Raw genomic sequence first — 21,895 nt, 5'->3', positions numbered from 1 at the left:
ACCAAGTGCTGCCTGGAAGCGTTAAAGAAAAGCTGAATATTCAACTTATGTGTGTGCAGGGGGATGGGAAATCCTCTACGAACAGTGACCTCTGTTAGAGAAAACATTCCTTTTTTTTTTTTTTTAAGAACCAGGAGATAAAACCAACAATCTCTTAAAGTTTGAGGATGAAAATATAAAGGTGCCTGTGATAACTGATTTTATGTGTAACTTGACTGGGTCACAGGATGCCTAGATATTTGTTCAAATGTTATCTGGGTATTCTTGTGAGGGTGTTTCTGAATGAGATGAACATTTTGATGGGTCCAGTAAAGGAAAGTGCCCTTTCTAACGTGAATGGCCCTCATCTAGTCAGCCGAAGGCCTTAAGGGAACGCAAAAAGTCTGGTCTCCCAAGCAAGAGGGCGTTCTCTAGCAGACTGTCTTCAGGCTCAGCCTGCACCACGTGGTCTCCGGGGTCTGAAGCCTGCTGGTCCACACTGCAGATCTGGACTTGCCAGTCTCCATAACCATGTGAGCCAATTTCTTGTCATAAATCCATTTCTAGACAGGCATACCTTTTAGAGGCACTGGGGATTTGGTTCCAGACTACCACAATAAACTGAGTCACAATAAAGTGAGCCACATCAATTTGTGGTTTCTTAGTGCACATAAAAGTTACGTTTATACTATACTAGTCTATTATGTGTGCAATAGTACTATGTCTAAAAAAAGTACATACCTTAATTAAAAACAGTTTATTTGCTAAAAAAAAAAGCTATCATCCACGCCATCAGTGAATTGTAATATTTTAGCTGGTGGAGGGTCTCGCCTGGATGCTGATGGCTGCTGACTGATCAAGGTGGTAGCTGCTGAAGGCTGGGGTGGGTGTGGCAATTTCTTTCTTTGAGTTGGAGTCTCGCTCTGTCACCCAGGCTGAAGTGCAGTGGTGCGAACTCGGCTCACTGCAAGCTCCACCTTGTGGGTTCACGCCATTCTCCTGCCTCAGCCTCCCGAGTAGCTGGGACTACAGGCGCCTGCCACTACGCCCAGCCTATTTTTTTGTATTTTTAGTAGAGACGGGGTTTCACCATGTTAGCCAGGATGGTCAAGATCTCCCTACCTCGTGATCTGCCCGTCTTGGCCTCCCAAAGTGCTGGGATTACAGGCGTGAGCCACCGTGCCCGGCCTTTTTTTTTTTTTTCTCTAGTAGAGATGGGGTTTCACTATGTTGGCCAGGCTGGTCGCGAACTCTGACCTTATGATCCACCGGCCTCGGCCTCCAAACATGCTGGGATTACAGGCGTGAGCCACTGCGCCCGGCCTGGCTGTGGCAATCTTTTCTTAAAGTAAGACAACAAGAAGTTTGCCACCACTCCCCTTGGTACAAAAGACTTTCCCGCAGCATGTGACACTGATAGCATTATACCCAGAGTAGAACTTCTTTGGAAATTGGAATCACTCCTTTCAAACCCTGCTGTTGCATTGTCAACTAAGTTTATGTAATATTCTATATTCTTTGCCAATATTTCAACAGTGTTCATAGCCTTTTCACCAGGAGCAGATTCCATCTCAAGAGACCACTTTCTTTGCTCGCCCCTAAGCAGCAGCTCCACATCTGTTCAAGTTTGATGAGGAGATTGCAGCTCTTCAGCCACAGTTTCAGGCTCCACTTCTGATCCGATTTTTCTTGCTGTTTCTGCCACATCTGAGTTATTTCCTTCACTGAAGTCTTAAAATCTTCAAAGTCATCCATGAGGGTTGAAATCAACTTCTTCCAAACTACTGTTAATTAATGTTAACATTCTGACCTCCTCCCATGATTCATGAGTGTTCTTCATGACATGTGGAATGGTGAATCCTCTCCAGAAGGTTTTCAATTTACTTTGCGCAGATCCACTGGAGACATCACTGCCTATGGTAGCTACAGCATTACAAAATGTATTTATGTATTTCTTTTTCTTTTTTTTTTTTTTGAGACAGAGTCTCGCTCTATTGCCCAGGCTGGAGTGCAGTGGCGTGATCTAGGCTCAATGCAACCTCTGCCTCCTGGGTTCAAGCAATTCTCCTGTCTCAGCCTCCCAAGTAGCTGGGACCACAGGCACACGCCACCACGCCCAGCTAGTTTTTGTATTTTTAGTAGAGCCTGGGTTTCACCATACTTGTCAGGCTGGTCTCGAACTCCTGACCTCAGGTGATCCACCCGCCTTGGCCTCCCAAAGTGCTGGGATGACAAGCGTCAGCCACCATGCCCAGCCCAAAATGTATTTCTTTTTTTTTTTTTTGAGACGGAGTCTCGCTCTGCCACCCAGGCTGGAGTGCAGTGGCGCGATCTTGGCTCACTGCAAGCTCCACCTCCCGGGTTCACGCCATTCTCCTGCCTCAGCCTCTCCGACCAAAATGCATTTCTTAAATAAGACTTGAAGGTCCAAATTACTCCTTGATCCGTGGGCTGTAGCATGGATGTTGTCTTAGCAGGCAAGAAAACAACACGAATCCCCTGGCGCATCTCCATCAGAGCTCTTGGGTAACCAGGTGCATTGTCAAAGAACAGTAATGTTTTTAAAGAATTTTTGTTTTCTGAGCAGTACGTGTTGACAGTGGGCTTAAAATATTCAGTAAACCTTGCTGTAAATACATGGTGTACAGATGTGCTGTCAGCCAGGCTTTGTTGTTCCATTTCTAGAGCACAGGCAGAGTAGATGCCTCGACCACAGCAGGCATTCCAGGGGGATGAAGAGTTGTAAAAACCACCATCAAATTCAGTAAAATAATACTCAGTGCAGCAAAATCGGCTTCATGTTTCTTAACTGAATTCACCTTTTGGTATATAAGGTGTGATGATAATTAGCATGGTTCTTAAGGACCCCAGGACTTTCAGAAGGGTAAATGTGCATTGGATTCAACTTAAAGCCACCAGCTGCATTGGCCTCTAACCCTTTTATGTTACAGGATTAGCTTTCCTTAAGCCTCATGAATCAACCTCTGCTAGTCTGCAACTTTTCTTCTGCAGTTTCCTCATCTCTCTCAGCCTTTATAGAACTGGAGAGAGATGGGGCCTTGTTCTAGGTTGGGCTTTGGCTTAAGGCAAGGTTGTGGCTGGTCTGATCTTCTATCCAGACCACTCAAACTTTCTCTGCCTCAGCAAAGGCTGTTTCACCTTCTTACTATTTGTGTGTTTAGTGGGGTAGCACTTTTATTTCCTTTGCATTCACAATTTAGCTAACTGTTTGGTGCAAGAGGTGCTTAGCTTTCGGCCTACATCCACTTTTGACATGCCTTCCTCACTAAGCTTCTGGCTTTTGATTTAAAGTGAGAGACATGTGACTCTTCCACTTGAACATTTAGGGGCCACTGTAGGGTTATTAACTGGTCTGATTTCGATACAGTTGTGTCTCAGGCAGGCCTGAGGAGAGGGAGACACATGGCAGAATGGACAGTTGGTGGAGCAGTCAGAACACACGTTTATTATGTATGGCATCTTGTATGTGTGCAGTTCATTGTTCCTCAAAACAATTATAATGGTAACGTCAAACATCACTAACTACATATCACCATAACAAATACAATAACAAAATGCGTGAAATATTTGAGAATCACCAAAATGTGACACAAATACAGAGTGTGAGCATACGTTGTTGGACAAATGGCACCGAGAGACTTGCTTGACATAGGGCTGCCACAAAACTCGTGTAAAAAAGGCAATGTCTTCAAAGCACATTTAAAGTAAAGCACAAAAAAACCCAAGGTGTGCCTGTGTCTGCACCGACATCTCTGCACACTCCCTACTGGTCCCGCTCCTCTGAAGGGCCCTAACTAACATGGGGCCTCAGAATGTATTTCAAAGAAACAAAGATAGGGGACATTTTCCCATTTGGTTTCTTAAAAGACAAACAAACAACCCCAACACTTTCTTGAGTTATGACTAACACAAAAAGCTGTCAAATGGGATTCCTGAACAATGTGCTACAACAGACTATTTCTAAATGCAGATTATTCAAAGACCCTGTGAGACTGAGTGTGTGAGATGGAAGGCCACCCATCTTCCCATGTGCTCCGAGCTGAGCCTGTTCTAACATACCAGCGCAGCTCTCCCTTCCACATGCTTACCCCGTCTGAGGTCGTGTGCCTCATGGGTGCTGTGCCCCCTCCCTCTGCTGCCTGCCAGGCCGCCGTTACTGTCAAGCACTCACTTGAGAGTCCCGTCCGGGTTCTCCATGATGACTGCACTGGTGTGGCCCAGGACAAAGCCCGGAATCCAGCCCTCGGCTGCGGGGCACTGGTCAGTGGCGGCTCGGAACACCAGAAACATGTTCTGCTGGTTGCTGGCCAGAATTTGAACGACCTCTCCTTGGTAGACGTTGATCTCATCCTCCTTCACTGCCGTGTAATCGTGTGTCACCAACATGGTGGAGATGTTGCTACTGCTGCTGCTTTCACTCTGCAGAGGGACAGATGAAGACAGAGAAAGGCAGGGAGGAACTGAAACGAGACCTGATCACATGAAATCCCTTGTCAGTGTGCCCCATGGCACCATGACCCCGTGCAGGGCTCACCAGGCAAGCACCGAGAAACTTTCAACATCTCCTTTACCCTCTGGCTAACTGTGTGCATCTATTTCAATAACTGAAAATGCAATTTCTCTAGAAAGCAATTTAGGGACGCTCTTAAAAAATTCACTGCAATAATGACTCGTTGGTTTTGGAAGCTCGTTCCACTGTGGTCTTCCTTGCACCCTCACGGGAACATCTTAGTCCTCATGCTGACGCCATGTTAGGTTACTCCTAAGCAAACACAGCCACATCACTGTGAATCTCATTATCAGTTAAAGAAAGGTATTAAAATTAACTGATGCAAAATTAATCTTCGTTTCACGGACCGATTAGATAACAGAGAAGTCCCTAAATCTTCTAGATAGGATGTTATTGGGAATGCATACTCTAGAATCATGCTAAGTTGCTGACATGCCTAATCATTTCTACTTCTTCTCTTCAAAAAGAAGAACACGGAACCCCTGAACGTAAATCGATCACTATTCTGCTTGTATGGAGAGCGACTCTGTCTCCAGCAATATGAACTTGCTGGGTGTCCCTCTTATGAACTTGCATGACTCAAGTGTCCCCAAGGCTCTGCTGCCATGGGAACACATCACAAAGCATCCCAGGGCTGCTCGCCACAGGTGCTGTGACTCAAGCTTTGGGAACGGATTCTGGTGTGGGATGCGTACCCCCACCCTTAGGCGGCTGCCCCCATGGGACCTGATCTCTTCAGTCACAGGGCTGACATGCAGCAGGAACTCAATATATGGTGAGTGACCCAGTCAGTGAGGCAGGATTGCAACAGCAAGACAGAAGATTTCTTAAGGCCCTACCCAGGCCACACACAGAGTGGTGTTAGCTGCTGAGAAGAAACACAAACGGCAGTGTTTGTCCCAGACTCTCATCTAGCGCGTGGCCTATGGTTCTGGGTGGAGAAGAAATGCAGATCCCCTGCGAACTCCTGAAGCTGCATCTTGCCCAAGTCCCCTCTATCGAGTTAGGATGTGAGAAACGGCATCTGGTGCCTCGTTCCCGTGAACTTGTGCTCAAAGGCTTCCACTGAGGGTACTGTCGGGACGTTCATGGGTTCCCAAGGCTCCAAAGGTGCTGGCTTCTGCTGGGCTCTCCGACGCCCTGGGCAGATCCTGGGTCAGTGCAGATGCAATTAGTCAGACAACCCTGCTCTACCGCCTCTCAGCCCTGGTCTACTGAGCCAGTATCAGTACATGCTGGAGCAGGTGGCGACTGCTGTAGCTGGCCAAGAGGACCAGAGGGAAGAGAGACCTCTGGCCCTCCTCCATGAGGTCAAGCCTGAGAAAGCCAACAAGCCAGCCACTGGGAATTCCAGGTGCCAGGGCTATGAATCTAGACCTGTGGTGCATACTTAAAACACGGCGGTGCTGCCCAGCTCCTGTTCCTTGTCTCTGCCATGGAGGAGTCTGCTTCCTGTTCTTGTCCCTGTGGGTGCCCACTGTTTGCCTGTGGCTCCTCAGCAAAAAAGCATGCTGTACAGGGCAGGCTTTGGCTTGTGCATACTCATTTATGCATTATACTTTTAGCATGGACTTTAGTATTCTGACTTACATGGCAACGTCCAGAGTTTTGAGATTACAAAGCTAAATTTCCAAGAATATGTAAACAAAAAACAACTTCTGCAGCATAGCTGCTTTTGGTAATATACCAGGCTACAATCTCATAATTAGAGTATTTTGCTACTATAATCGTAACTATTAGTATTTTCTGGGCATCTCCTATGTACTAGGCATTTCAAGTCTATTCTGCTTAATTCTCACCACCACCCCACCAGTGGGCGTAGTTATCAGTCTCTCAGAATGGAAGGTCAGTGAGCTGGCACTGGCCACCTGGCCTGTGCAAGAAAGGCAGGGCTGGAGTGACTCCAATGTGCACGCACTTTTATTGCTGCTCAATAAAGCAGGCCAAAAGGCCAGACCACAGAGCCGCAGGAAGGACTGGTGCAGTCATGGTTTGGGTTGATCCACATCCATGTCACTCCTGCTCTCAGCAGAGCTTTGCAGAAGCTGCTCATCTAAAGGGGGAAGAGGGAGCTGGGCTGTGGGCTGGGCACAGCTGCTTGACTGTGACCACAGACAGCTTGACAGAAGTGATCAAGGAGGAAGGAGGCCTTTGCAGATCTCCAGGAGGACAGAAGTGCAAATATATAGGGGCTGGGCAGGGCTGCAGCCCCTTTTAACTGATATACTTCAGAGTCCTGGAGAATTTTTTTTTTTTTTTTGAGACGGAGTCTCCCTCTGTCATTCAGGCTGGAGTGCAATGGCGTGATCTCGGCTCACTGCAACCACTGCCTCCTGGGTTCAAGTAATTCTCCTGCCTCGGCCTCCCAAGTAGCCGGGACTACAGGTGCGTGCCACCATGCTCAGCTAATTCTTTTTATTTTTAGTAGAGACGGGGTTTCACCATGCTGGCCTTAAACTCCTGACCTTGTGATCCGCCAGTCTCGGCCTCCCAAAGTGCTGGGATTACAGGTGTGAGCCACCGCGCCCAGCCTGGAGGGCATTTTTAAAGCCCCGCTTTGGAGCTCTGGAGTCTTCCTAGGCCTCTAGGACATTTCTGTAAGGCATCTTGACTTGTCTGAAATCCTGTTCAGCAAGTTCCCTTTCCAGGTTCCCTGCCACATGAGAACAAGTAGGAAGAGGAAGACAGAAAGCAAAGGCAACTTTCCCAACCTAAAGCTCGCGGGAACACGTGCCACTTGCAGATTGCGCCTTGGCCTCAGAGACAGCATTCGGGATGGAGCCAGGGTGTGGCCATTTTTCATGTCTTCTCATGAATGTCCAGAGAAGACTGGCATTGGCTCCTGTCTTGGAGCAGCTGAAGTGTTAATTTTGAAACACAGACTCTGAAATTTCCTCTCGTGCTGAATGGGAATGTGTCCAGGCTATGATGAGCTCTAAATGCTAACTGGCAGATTCAGTGAGGGTCACAGCTATAAGGCCACACCTGGAAATTGAGTATCCAACTAAGTGCTGATGGGTATAGCCCGTCACTGGGTTGACTGCATCTCCCCGCCACCCCACACCGGACTCAAATCTATGCTCACCCACCTACCTAGCATACCTGCCTACCTGGCATGTCCAACCTAACTGAAAGGCCGCCTTGCTCTGCAGGACACAGTACGGTGGCCATGACAGCGGATGCCTACCCGGCCACTTCAATTGTAAATAAATGTATCAAGACCCATTTGTTAATTTCTTCCCCAATTAAAGTTTAACAAAATACATAACAAAAAATAGTAGGAAAGGGTAAGACCAAGTCAAACCAATTAAGGCATTAATAAGTCCAGAGGAAAGAGAAAGACATGCAAAAGCTAGATTTTTTTTAATATAAAGAGAGACACAGACCCTTTTAGAGAAATGTATTTAAAAATTTATAAAGCGTTCAAACATACACTCATTAGAACAGTTCTATTCACTCACGCATGCCTTCAGGAAAGTGTTACGGGCCAGGCCATCTGCCCTGTAGGAAACAGGTGGGTAGGACAGTGAGGAAGCAGGAAATAGAGGGAAAACCCACCACAGCAACCCTTTGCGCTTGAGACGGCAGCATGAGTGACGGGCCAAACGAGGCCAGAGCCCAGCAGGCCGCAGGGACCGGCCCCAGCCTGCACTGCAGAGCCGCCTCACCAGGTGCCCAGAGCAGTCTCTGTCTTCCAGAGCAACACGGTGACGTAAAGCGTTCCCAGTGGACAAGATTCTTTCCCCCAATTTTGTCATCTTAGTTTGCTTTGAGTTGCTGTTGGAAGTTTTCTTGAGGGAATGGTCTTCCCCAGATGAGTCAAAAATGCCGCAAAGATAATTTAAGGCATAAAAGAGCAAAACCAAGCGATGAGCAAAAAGCTTAAAGTGTACAGGTTTCAATTTAAACAGGAGGTAGAGAGCAGGGAAAAGGACCCCTCCAAAAAATAGGTGCGTGAGGAAGTCAGAGGTTAAAAAAGAAAGTTCCAAGAAGATATTTCTGCTGGTTGGAAATGGAAGAAACCAAAAGACGCTGCGTTGAGAAGGTTAATGATCGGCTTGCTCTTATTAGAAGACACGAACAAAGCAAGGAGTAGTTAGTAGCGCCGTGGGCCGGCCCGCAGGAGGGTTAGCCCGGTCCCAGGTAGAGGCCGCAGCGGGCAGCGGAGAGCGCCGGGCAGCTACGTTAGTGAGAACAGCCGCGGCGGCGTTTAGAGCTGGCGGGACAGAGGCAGGGGGGCGGGAGGGCGCGGGCCCCCCGCCGCGCTTACCCCGTTGCTCTGGGTGGACTGCACGGACTGCTCGCTGGCCGAGGAGCACGTGCTCATGCGGTCAGTATCCTTGCCAGGGGCCGCGTGGCGGGGTGTCTGCCGCTGGAGGGAGTCGCTGTCCCCCGGGAAGGTGAAGGAGCCGGGTCGGCTGGCGGGGGAGGCGGGGATGGAGCTCCAGAAGGAGCCCCCCTTCTGCAGGGGGCTGCTGGGGGGAAAGGGCTCCTTGCCGAGAGGAGAAGGGACCGCGCTGGAGAGCGGCGAGTTCAGCGGTGACGCGGCCCCGGGCCGGGGCTTCCCAAGCGGCAGGGTGCCCAGGCTCGCGCGCGCGTCCTTGGTGGAGGCGTCTGGGCTCGGCCCGGAGGCGTTCGCGGCGCATTTCCTGGGGCTCTCCAGCACCTTCATCTTGGGGATCGGCTCCGCTTCTCGCTCGGACCCCTCGGCGTCCGCGCCGGGGGGCCGCCTGCTGGGCGCGCTGGGGCCGGCCTCGGGGGCCGCGCCGGGGGGAGGCAGGGAGGGCCCGGGGGTGGACGTACCTGACATCTTGTCTGCCTCTGCCTGGCTCGAGGCTGCAGAGGAGACCAGCACGGGGGGGTGGTGTCGGACAGGCTGGGGGATCCGGGAGGGCCGGCTCCTGCTCGTGCTGGGGGCGCCGCCGCAGCTGCTGGGGCCGCCACTGTGGCCGCTGCCGCCACTGGGGGCCCCGCCGCCGCCGCTGCCCCCACCCCCGCCGCTGCCCCCGCTGCCGCCGCCGCCCCCGCTGTGGTTCCTCTGGTACTCGATTGGCGATGTCAAGGCTGTAAGACAAGACAGCGGGAGAGACTGGGTTAGGGCGCCAAGGAGCACGCTGCGGGGTGAGGGAGGAACAGGGCCCACCCTGGGATGGATCATGGGGCAGCCACCCGTGCAGGGGCGCAGAGCAACCCCACCCATCAGGAGAGCTAGAAGAGGCCCCTGCTTGCCAAGGAACTGGGATGCCGGCTGAGTGCAGCGGGTGGAAGGGGCCGCATTCCTCAGCACATCCCGGACAAAGGGCCAGTGTGGACAGGAAGACCAAGGCAACAGATTTGACTAGCACTCCTCCAGCTACCAACTGGCTTCCGCAAAGGTCTTTCCTAAACCAGAGTCCTGGGGTGAAAAAGAAACCCTGGGGCTGCCGTGAAAGCGGTTTCATAGACCACCTCTGCTCTGCAGGCTGAACACAGCCCCGAGGGAAGCTAAGGGGCTCCTAGAGGCCCCTGGGGCGGGAAGCTGTCCGATCTCTTGACTTGGGTGCCTGAGTTTTCTTACATCTTCATTGTAGAAAAACAGAAATCAGGCCAAAATAACATATATAGAAACATGAACAAACTCTTGAAGTGTTAAAGCCTTTGAAAAATACAAGCAGATGCAGTCCCCCAGCCCCAGCCCCAGGCATGTGTGAGCAAGCGTTGTGGAGCCAGAGGCAGTCTACAAACTCTGTGCTGGCCACAGCCTCTTCCAGGAGTAAGGGGGTGCAAGATGCAGGTGAAAGGGTCCCAAGCTCCCACCCCATTAGCGATCTCCTTTAATCCTCTGGGATAGGTATTACTAGTTACTCAACTGAGTGGGTGTCAAGTAAACTCTGACATCATAGACCATGCGTGCCATCTGGGGGCAGTTCATTCTATTTTAAAGACAATGATGAAAAGCTAGAGCATTCTCAATTCCAAGCTATGGATTGGAACTCAATGCACCACATAAGAACACCACATTAAACCTCTTCGCGCCTGAGGAACTGTGCCTCCCTATCCTCAAGCGCCCACCCCTAGCTGCAGATGTAAATGATTATCAGCTTGCAAGCAGGATAGAAACTTGGAGTTAACACCCAGGCAGCACATAACACTTGGCTAAAAATGCCATGAGGCTTGAGATTTTTCACTGAGTGCCTATGTTCCTGGCTCTTGAACGTCATGCAAGGTGTAGAGGTGGCTTTCTTGTGACAGAGAACATTACAACATCCTATTGAGCTTGGGCAGGCATAGATGCAGAACATGAATATGAACATGAAGCAAAGGACCCAGAAGACACAGATGACATGGGCACATAGCTTCGGACTGAATTCTCAAAGTTCTTTGCTGATCACCAAATTAAAAGCTAGTGTTGAAGCCAACAGTTGCAAAGAGATCAAATACATTAAGAGGCAATGGAAGGGTAGTGTGGCCACGCCCACTGTGTTTTGCAGCATCTCTGCAATCCCTCAAGTCACGGAAGCAGGGAAGGACTGAACCGTCTCTTTTTTTTTGAGACAGAGCTTCACTCTTGTTGCCCAGGCTGTAGTGCAATGGTGCGATCTCAGCTCACCGCAATCTCCGCCTCCCAGGTTCAAGTGATTCTCCTGCCTCAGCCTCCTGAGTAGCTGGGATCACAGGCATGCGCCACCAAGCCTGGCTAATTTTTTTGTATTTTTAGTAGAGACAGGGTTTCTCCATGTTGGTCAGGCTGGTCTCAAACTCCTGACCTCAGGTGATCTGCCTACCTTGGCCTCTCAAAGTGCTGGGATTATAGGCTTGAGCCACCACCCTCAGCCCCCGTCTCTTATTTTTTTAATGGGGAAAGGAGGTGTGTGCAAGGCCCTCGTGAATGTCTCTGGCTGATGCCATCTCGTGTTCTCGCAAACTCCTCTTCCTAGGACTGGCCCCTCCTACATGTTATGTGTGGGACAGTGCAGCTGCGAGGGGCACAGACCAAGAGCCAGATGGCCACTCTGCGTCCTGACTCTGCCCTCAACAACTTGTGGGACTCGAGGCAAATTACTAAGCCGCTCAGTGCCCCAGCTTTCTCATCTGTAAAGCGGGGATAATAATAGTACTGGCCACACAGGGTGGTTGTGAAGATGAAATAAAGCAATATTTAGGCAGTGCCTGAAAAGCAGTGAGTGCTAAGTTCTGCCATTACTATGGATATGAATGGGAGAGGGAAGATAAATACAAGTGAGTACATGAGGAAAGCAAGCACACATCTAGTAACAGAACACACATTACCATTTAAAAAATTGCGCTGGTTTTCTAAAATTTGGTTGATTTCATGGATCCAAGTTTGCCGGACACTTGGACTAGATGAATGCAAAATGAAGGTCTCTACCACGTCACCCGTCCTTGATGTCAGAGCAAATTTACAGGGATCATTTTCCACATTTTCTTCCAGGCAAAGGCAACTCACCTTAAAAAAAAAAAAAAAAGCATTATTCATAATAGCTAACAGGTGGAAAGGAACCAAGCCACGTGTCCACTGACTGATGAATGGACAAATAAAATGTGGGCTATGTGGACAGTTTTTCAGCCTTAATGAGGAAAGAAATTCCGACACACAATACGACATGTATGAACCTTGAAGACGTTATGCTAAGTGAAATATGCCAGTCCCAAAATACAACTATTGTTATGATTCCACTTACAGGAAGTCCTTAGTCAAATGTGGGGATAGGAAGTAGAGTGGAGGTTGCCAGGGGCTTGGGGATGGGGAAGTGGGGAGTTAGTGTTTAATGGGTACAGGGCTTTAGCTCTGCAAGATGAAGAGTTGTGAAGACAGATGATGGTGATGGCTGCACAACATGAATGTTCTTAATGCCAAGGAGCTATGTAATTAAAGATGGAACATTTATGTTATGTGTATTTTACCACAATAAAAAATTAAAGCACATTGATCCCCACTGGCCAAGTGCGAAGTGAAGTTCATCCTACCTCAATCCTGAAACAAGCACTTTTCAGTTGAGCTGCCATTTTTACTGCCTCAGAAAACATCTGAAGCTTTTTTAATACCTCTTAACTCAGGTACATGGGGATTACAAGGCTGTTAAACTAATAGTTGGAACTAACAGCCTGAACAATTAACTAGAAATATGGGTCTGGGATTACCTGTTTCCCAAACCCCTCTATGATGCCTCAGTATTTATCCTTACTTACTTCCTAGGGAGTAAATGACACCATTAAACAAATCTCAAATATCAACAAAACCTATGTTATAAAAGTGTATGTGATATCATGATTAAAATATGTCAAATAATTTTATGAAAACAATATGTAAAAAATATATACGAAATTCCTACAGTGCTGGAGTGATTTTCTGCCAGAAGACTTGTGAGAAGAATGGGTAGGCAGTTCTCAGGGGATGGGTGCAGTGCAGGGGATGGATGGGTGCAGTGCAGGGGATGGATGGGTGCAGTGCAGGGGATGGATGGGTGCGGTGCAGGGGATGGATGGGTGCAGTGCAGGGGATGGATGGGTGCGGTGCAGGGGATGGATGGGTGCGGTGCAGGGGATGGGTGGGTGCGGTGCAGGGGATGGATGGGTGCGGTGCAGGGGATGGATGGGTGCGGTGCAGGCGATGGATGGGTGCAGTGCAGGGGATGGATGGGTGCGGTGCAGGGGATGGATGGGTGCGGTGCAGGGGATGGATGGGTGCGGTGCAGGGGATGGATGGGTGCGGTGCAGGCGATGGATGGGTGCAGTGCAGGGGATGGGTGCGGTGCAGGGGATGGATGGGTGCGGTGCAGGGGATGGGTGGGTGCGGTGCAGGGGATGGATGGGTGCGGTGCAGGCGATGGATGGGTGCAGTGCAGGGGATGGATGGGTGCAGTGCAGGGGATGGATGGGTGCAGTGCAGGGGATGGGTGGGTGCAGTGCACGGGATGGGTGTAGTTCAGATGATGGCTGCAGTCCAAAGGATCGGTGCAGCTCAGCGTATGGGTGCACAGTTCAGATAATGGCTGCCGTCCATGGGACGGGTGCAGTTCAGGGGATGGGCGGAGGCCTAGGTGTAGTGGTGAGCCCAGAGGGTCTGTGCCTGACATGGCCTCAGGGTGAGGGGCCTCAAAAGGCGGAGTCTGGAGGGGCAGGCGGGTGGTGGGAGGTGCGAGGGCCCGCAGCGCAGCCTCATGCAGAGGCAGCCTCCTTCCCCACTGTCTGGCTCCAGAGCCCTCCTAGGTGCTGGTGGGCAGAGGCCCCCAGCCTGGCATCTGTGCCCATGGACAGACCCACCCCGACTTTAGGCAAATGGAGGCTGCTGGGGACAGCCAACAAAAGCCTGAGCCAAGGGTCGGATGGGGGAGGACGCAATGTTCTGCCTATGTGCTGTGAGGCCCGCAGGTGTGCAGAGTCTGAGAGTTCCCTGTCCCTGATGGCGTAGGGCAGGAGGCCCTGCCAAAGGGAAGTATATCTCCCTTCTGACCTCAGGGTCTGCACAGCTGCAGAGCCAGGAGGACCCTGGCGGGGGCATGTATCTCCCAGGAGTCATCTGCTGGGACCTCAGGCCTGCCCTCTGCTCTTCTCTACCTCACCTTTGGTTTGTCCCTTTTATAGACTTGAGGGCCATTTGCAATTATTTTCTTTGTCCCTCTGTCTTCCTTTCCTATTAGAGGATAAGCTACGTCAGGGCAGGGAGGGCATCCAGCTGGGCCACTCCTGGAGCCTTCACAACCTGTTGCTGAGTGCTCAGTACCTCCTTGGTGAGTGGAGGAAGAGAAGAAGACACCGAGTTAGCTTTTTCTCTGATCATAGAGCCATCCCCCAAATCTGTGCTATCAAATTTAAACCAGTTTTCCATGGTCCTAGAGAAGGGGGTGCATAAACACTACCCATGACCAGTTCTCATCATGGTAAGAATGAATGGCTGTGGTCACATAGAGGTGTGTACAAGACATCAGCCACTCAAGAACACAGACAGTAAAAAGAGAAATGGGGTGAATTCAAAGACTCTGAAATATACTAGAAAATTCTCAAATACTTAAACCCAGCATCAGGGTATGTCATCATTAAAAGGAAACAGTGTATCGGTGTGACGGGTACATGCGCTGGCACAGAGAAATCACAGACACACATTACCTTGATACTGTTCTTAAACAGGAATCCCGGCATGGAGAAGCCCTTCTTTTTATCAAGTGGCTCGCTGAATATGACGATCTGCTCAAAAAGGAAGATGCGCCTCTCTCTGCAGCGAGGCAGAAGTCCTGCATCTTGGTCTGTGACCAAGAATGTGTCCTGCAAGAGCAGTTTACCCTGGGCAACGATTTTCCCCTAAAACAAGAAATAAAGGGGGAAAAGGAAGGGGAGAAGAAAACATTGCATTCTAAGTTATCTGAAGCTCTGTTTTCTTTAGATTTCCTCCTATAGAATAATGTATTTTTCTTTTATTAATTTATGGAGCTTTTTTTTTTTTCTTTTACTGTTCTTGGCTCTAAACAGAATAATTATCTAAATAAAATTCTTGCCAACATTTGTATAGACCTCTGGCGCCTCAATTACAGTCACAGATTAAAAGTGGAATTTTAAATGTCTGGTTTATACTAGAATGGTGGTTCTCAAAGTGTGGTCCCTGGGCCGCCAGCAGGAACTCATCGGGCATGCACGGGAGTGTTCGGAAGCCCTCCAGCGGCCTCTGTGTGTGCGTCAGAGAGAACCATAGCACTAGAACTTTCAATGCTAAATTCTCTAGCAAAACAGTAGGCAAGAAAATAAAAACTTCTCCTGCCTCCTTAACTCAGTAGTCACATTTTAAAAAGAAGATTCTGGTTCTGAATTCATCTTGAGGATATGTAATAGGTAATATGTAATATGAATAGTCTAGCAACTCATGCAAACATATCTTAAACTAATGAGGAAGTATCAAGTCCCAGAGATGAGAGAATGGGGATCTCCGAGGTCCTACTACACAGCTACCATGGTCTTTAAGTGCTGAGGAAAGGAAACTCAGCTCTTAGAGTACTGGGCCCAAGAGACAAAGCCCGGTCCTTCTTGTTTCTGCCATGAGATGCTGGGCTTTGAGCACAGGCAAGTCCCAAAAAAGCAAATCAAATGCACCAAAAAAAAAGAAAGGAAATAAAGTATCAATCAGATTGAAGTAAAGTGAGAGAAGCCAGAAAACCAAGTGAAAAGGATCAGCTTTCTCCATGTGGAGAGAAATAATCCAAGACAGGAGAAAGAGATGAAGGCAGAGGAGCTCTCTTAAAGAACAAGAGCCGCATTACGTCGAATCCTTGCAGCCGCCCCACGTTCATCATGTCGTTGCACCGCCTGGGTACTATGCACATGACTTCCACAGCTCTCTGTGGGAGGGGAGAGAGAAGAGGGAAAGCTCAAGTTCCTCTAGGGAAAATCTGACGTCCTCTGACCTGAAGAAGTTCTGTTCTTCTTCCCCACCCTCTAGTGTGCAGGGTTCATGGAGATGCACTGGAAAGACTCTTGTCACCCACTGCTCTGACCTCCTCCCAGGGCCAGACCACTGTTAGGAGACACTCAGGGATTAGGAAAAGAGGCTGGTGGGGATTTGGGTGGGCACAGCTGCTGATGCACGTACCTCTAATTCTGATGTATCCAGGCTGGCCTTTTTGGAATACTTGAGGAAGTCCTGCAAGGGAAATGGAGAGGACATGATAATGGTGACAAAGACAATAGCAGCCGATCTTTTATTTATTTTTTTTTAAGAGACAGGGTCTCACTATGTTGCTCAAGCTGGTCTTGAACTCCTGGCCTCAAGTGATCCTCTTGCTTTGGCCTCCCGAGTAGCTGGGACTACAGGAATGAGACACTGCACACAAGCTAACCTTTTTGGCCACTCACACTGGCCAGACACTGGGGTTCAGCACTTTAGTTCCGAAATAATTTTTTTTTTTTTTTTAATAGACAAGCTCTCACTATGTTCTCCAGGCTGGAGTATAGTGGCTATTCAAAGGAGCAATCATAGCTCACTGCAGCCTCCAACTCCTGGCCTCAAGCTATCCTCCTGCCTCAGCCTCCCAAGTAGCTGGGGCTACAGGTATGTACCACCAACCTGTCTGGTGCTTTAGTTCTACTTTATCATATTATTCTCTCAGTAACACAACAAAAAGGCATTCCTATGTGGATTTCAAGCTGCAGTACACAGAGTCACACCAGATCTATCCGATTGTTCCTGTTTAATCCAAGACAAGCTCTTTGTCCCTCTCTACATCCAGATCCTAGGTGTTGTACATGAAGGAATCTCAATACACTTGAAGTCACTTTTATCACGGAAAAACATGTGACTCTGCCTTCAGTTATGCTTAAGAATTTAACTCAATCAAGGGCTAGTGTTAAGCCAACAGAGAGGAATACAAAGGGATTCCAAATTTACTTTTATCCAAGGTTCCAAGAAGATTAGAAAATAATTAAAGTTGATAGAGCAGAAGAAAAATCATTAGCATTCCAAGGTCTGTGGTGTGGGAAAAAAAAATTCACTTTTACTGATATCTTCATTCTGAACTTGATGTAAATAAAAAATTGGGAAAATTGTTTGAAGTATTTTCTTAAATTTTTAAGGATTAACTTATCAGAAATAATATACTTGTTACACAGATGATTCCCCTGTCCTACCAAATCCTTCTTTCCCCCGCTGAGTCTTATTTTCTCAGCAAACTCACTTCTGACACCAGAGTCTGTCCCGCCACCTCCTCACCTTCAGTAACAGCTGATACTTCATGATTCTCTGCACTGGTTTGATCAACAGATCTGTGAGCTGCAACCTGTGGCCAAGACGCTGCTTTAAGTCCTGCAATTTTAAGAGAGAGAAAAGATCGTATGAGCTGCTCATTAAAGGGCAATTTTTTAGTCTTTGTAATTGTCAGAAAGACTACAACATTGGCAGTAAAAGTAACAAGGAAAAAAAGCACTAGACTAACTAGAGCTTTGCTAGTTCACAGAATTTCCAAGTTTTACACTTTCACCTGAGTTGTTTTTCAAAGCAGTCTTTTATGCTTGTTCAAAGGCATTTTTTCAATTGCATTCTTTTATTCATATAAATATATATATACTATTTTTAGGCTACAAGTTTAGATCATAAATTATTCTGAATTTGTAATGAGACTTAAGTGTAACACTTATAAAAACCCTTATTTTTAACAATGACTGCAGTCTTCTGAATGCCAGGGGTATGACCACAGACTAAATTCATACTCATTTCTCTGATTTACAGGAAAGAAATAAAGGTTCAGAAGTCTTATCACTGAGGCTAATTTTCTTTGGAAATTAGTCTCCTGGGAAACCGATGATACTTTAATTTTTGGAAATCAGTTGGAACGAAAGATTCAGAAATACTTTCTGTTTGTATCTTAGGTCTTACCTCAAAAAAGGTATCAATGTATTCTGAGACAATGTGCTCAGACTTTGGTTTATTTTGACAATAAACTATGTACATGTGCAACCTTCTCTCCTAGGAATAAAAAAGGCAAACAGTTGGGTTATAACAATGGGAAGTTCGATTAGAATACAAGAGTACACGCACATTTCAGCACATTCATAAAAGGAATCATCGTAAAACCCAGCTGCATAGCAAAGGCTCTTGGGAGTAAATTCCAGATTCAGGATGTAGATCAGCATTCTACGGTGTGGCTCCAAAACCAGTCCTTCCCCATCACTCCCCATATACACCAAACCCTTCACTTTACAGTACCAAATACCAAAGGTAGCAAAAGAACTTTTTTCTTTTTTAAAGAGACAGGGTCTCACTCTGTTGCCCAGGCAGGAGGGCAGTGGTGTGATCATGGCTCACTGAAGCCTTAAACTCCCGGGCTCAAGCGATCTTCCCATCTCAGCCTCTGAGAAGCTAGGATTACAGATGTGTGTCACCATGCCCGGCTAATTTTTAAATTTTTTTTTTTTTTTGGTAGGGATAAAGTCTTGCTTTTTCGCCCAGCCTGGTCTCAAAACTAGCCTCAAGCAACCCTCCTGCCTTGGCTGCCCAAAATGTTGGGATTACAGGCATGAGCCACTGCACCTGGCCAAAGCACCCTTCTTAATATTAAACAAAGAATTACTGCCATCACTCCAAACCCTGCCAATAGTCCTAGTAAGCCTGGTTGGTTTTAGTAGAGAAGAAAAAGCTCTTTAATCTCAAATCCTAAAGGCAGAGGAAAAAAAAATGTAGACAATGAGCCTTTCCATAAATCAGTGATCCTCAAAGTATAGTGTGCAGATCCTCAGGGCCCCCTGAGGCCTTTCAGTGGCTCCATTCGGTCAGAACTATTTTCTAAATACCACTAAGATGTCAGTTGTCCTTTTCATTGTGCTGACATCTGTGCTGATGTGCAAAACCAATGGTGGGTGAAATTGCTGGCACCTTGGCAAAAACTCTTCACTGCCACAAATATATAGAAAAAGCAACAACAACAACAACAAAAAAACTAGTTTTACTTAAGAATGTCCTGGATGAGTAAACATTATCCTTTGTATTAAAATTCAACCAGGGAGTATATACCTTTCTAGCATTCTTGTGACAAGATGATGTCCACATAACACTTTGCACTTGTTAAATGTCTCAAGAAAAAGCACTTATGTAACTGAGTTGTGAGTGAAACTAACCACTTTTTTTTATGGACCACCATTTTTACTTGGAAGAATGATTGACACAAACTATAATTATTTATTCTTGGGTATCTGCTAGACATTTTCTTGAACATGAACAAAATAAGCCTGTCATTTCAAGGCAAACAACTGGCAGTGTTTGTTAGTGAAAATTACAGCTTTCAAGCAAAAAATTAAAGTTTTGGAAAATATATATCTGCCACTCTGAACTTCACAACACTTACAGACTTCAAAGAGATGGGTGGTCAAATTCAAAAACTGGATTTTTGGATACTGTGTAATGAAACGTGTCAACTTCTGGAAGATCTGCCTAAGTCTGTGACCTGGTATCTTCCAGTGGACTGATGCCTGATGTCACAGGACCACGCATGGCTGCAGGAGCCTCGAAGCCCAACAGTTCAATGTATTTAATGTCACAGCAAGGCAGAAGTTCATGGGTAGGTTTTCAGATTCCATATTGCAACTAACCTTTAAGAAATGATCAGTTGTCAAGTTTTGGTATAGTGTCTAAGAAAACTACATAATTACCTGAAAAGGCTATTAAAATACTCATCCTTTTCTAACTATATGTGTGTGAGGATGGATTTGTTTGGATACTTTAACCAAACAACACAGCAATGAGTTGGATGCACAAGCAGATATAAAAATCCAGCTGTCTTTTATTCAGCGAGACATTAAAGAGACTGGCAAAAATGCAAAAACTCCTGTCACTAACTTCTAAAAATATATCATGATTTTTCCAAAAAACAAAAAACTTTAATGTTAATACACTTATTTTCGATATACACACTATTTGGCTGTTATGTTAAACCCACTGCAGGTATAGTTACATCTCCACTCAACAATACCTGCCTGTTCACAGACGCCCCAGATACTACTGTTCAGGCCTGGCTCTGGTCTTCTCTAATCAACCTGTACTGTTACTAGCCAAATAGCCAGCTTCAGCCAGGTGACTGGGAAAGCAGATAACTCATGTTGAAGAGGGGATTTTAAATCCAACTCATTAACACCATGCAGTTTGATTTTATCTTAAACGTACGCACTCATGTAATGTATAAGTGAGTTCTCCTTTAATCTGACAAACCAACGACTAAGGATGCCACCATCAGAACAGGATAGAAGCAATGCTATTGTACTTACGTGTTTAACAAAAAGGGATCCTAGTTTTTCTGGATCTTCAAGGCACTTCTCTAACTCTCCTAAAAAAAAGCTGAAAAGAAAGGAGAAAATATTAGAACTATTTCCAGTGTGGCCTTCTAATTTTAGATTTAGGTTTACATTTTTTCTTTTTTTTTTTTTTTTTGAGAGAGTGTCACTCTGTCACCTAGGCTGGAGTGCAGTGGTGTGATCTTGGTTCACTGCAACCTCCGCCTCCTGGGTTTAAGCGATTCTCCTGCCTCAGCCTCCCAAGTGGCTGGGTTACAGGCGTGCACCACTATGCCTGGCTCATTTTTTGGCATTTTTAGTAGAGACGGGGTTTCACCACGTTGGCCAGGCTGGTCTCGAACTCCTGATCTCAAGTGATCCACCTGCCTCGGCCTCCCAACGTGCTGGGATTACAGGCGTGAGCCACCGTGCCTGGCCAGGTTTACATTTTCAATAGTCTGTTCTGACATGAGCAACTGTGAAGTGTGAAGTATATATTTAACAAATATATGGAAACTTAACCAGTGCAAGGAAAACCCTTTGTTAAGCTACAAAGCATAAAGGAATACAAAGTCACAGAAGATGAGGCATGACTGTGCATCCCTTGGCTGGGGTAACCTTCCTGGTCTTTGGACAATAAACATTCTCATCTCTGTTCAAGGGCACAAGTGCTAATATCCTAGGCTGAATAATTAGTGAAAAATAGATGTTTCAAAGTACTTGGACGTTTTTTATTTCTGAATACTTGGTCTTTATACCTGCGAATTTCATATTCATTCTAAGATAATTTTTAGAGACTCAAATTGGACAGCAGATATACAAAACTAAATATGTTACCTGTGCCAGCTTTATGAAGTTTTCTCAAATGTTATCAAAATCAACTTCTAGGTTACAAATATCAGCTCCCTTTAAGATTAAAATTAGGTATCATCACAGTGACAAAATAGCTGTAGGACAACAATGTTCATTGTTTTCTGGGCTGTAGTTGTCTTTTAAGATATATGTCCACCTTAGTTATCACTTAAGTATATTTTTATTTATGTTAATATTTGGTATTACATTAACCTGCAAACCACCATGCCAATCAACGTTTTACTAAGGGATTTACTATCCCTGCTGCGGCGGACAGCATCTCTGGATGCAGTGTCTCTGTCTGTACATCCCAGAAACACTGCATCATTTTCAGCTTCCCTTCACAGCCTTAAAAACTAGCCTTGGAAGTAGGAGACTAAATCATAATACAAAATATCCCTTTTTGAATTGGTTTCACTGTAGATGTTCAGTAAGTCTACAGCACAGAGCTATAAACTGGAGTGCTGTTTCTAAAGTTTACCAATAATTTATCTGTAAATCCAAATAATTAGACATCACAGGGGATATGAAAATAAAAACCTCTCTGACCTGGGTTCAAGGGTTTTACATTCTATTAGGAGGGGGAAGTACAGAAATAACAACATTACTTCATACATGCCACGGTAGTTCCTCCTCATATCTGTCCAGTATTTCATAGTTTAAAAGAGCATATTCCCATCTGCTTCTGCAGAAGAGGAGGAGTCTGACTGGGAACACCCAGGCCTAACGGAGAAGCATGTATTGGAGCTCAGCTTCAGAGAGAGGCCAGAGCTTTGGAGGTGATGACAT

General features: G+C 46.8%; 1 protein-coding gene across 3 annotated transcripts in view; it reads right to left on the bottom strand.

Moving 5' to 3' along the window:
- The window catches only part of TRIO (trio Rho guanine nucleotide exchange factor), a 363,663-nt gene that overhangs the window by 13,341 nt on the left and 328,427 nt on the right, over positions 1–21,895 (bottom strand). For all 3 annotated transcript variants that reach the window (XM_030813916.1, XM_030813917.1, XM_030813918.1), the window contains exons 41-49: positions 20,249–20,318; positions 17,868–17,957; positions 17,205–17,297; positions 16,089–16,139; positions 15,760–15,837; positions 14,618–14,809; positions 11,780–11,957; positions 8,781–9,574; positions 4,172–4,419 (exon numbers count right to left, since the gene is read on the bottom strand). In XM_030813916.1, coding sequence (XP_030669776.1) covers positions 4,172–4,419; positions 8,781–9,574; positions 11,780–11,957; positions 14,618–14,809; positions 15,760–15,837; positions 16,089–16,139; positions 17,205–17,297; positions 17,868–17,957; positions 20,249–20,318 — 1,794 coding nt within the window. The remainder of the gene's footprint in view (positions 1–4,171; positions 4,420–8,780; positions 9,575–11,779; positions 11,958–14,617; positions 14,810–15,759; positions 15,838–16,088; positions 16,140–17,204; positions 17,298–17,867; positions 17,958–20,248; positions 20,319–21,895) is intronic.

Source organism: Nomascus leucogenys, chromosome 6 (genome assembly GCF_006542625.1).
Source record: "Nomascus leucogenys isolate Asia chromosome 6, Asia_NLE_v1, whole genome shotgun sequence".
Lineage (NCBI taxonomy): Eukaryota > Metazoa > Chordata > Mammalia > Primates > Hylobatidae > Nomascus > Nomascus leucogenys.
The sequence above is the reverse complement of the archived record's forward strand: the minus strand, read 5'-3'. Positions and strand labels throughout refer to the sequence as shown.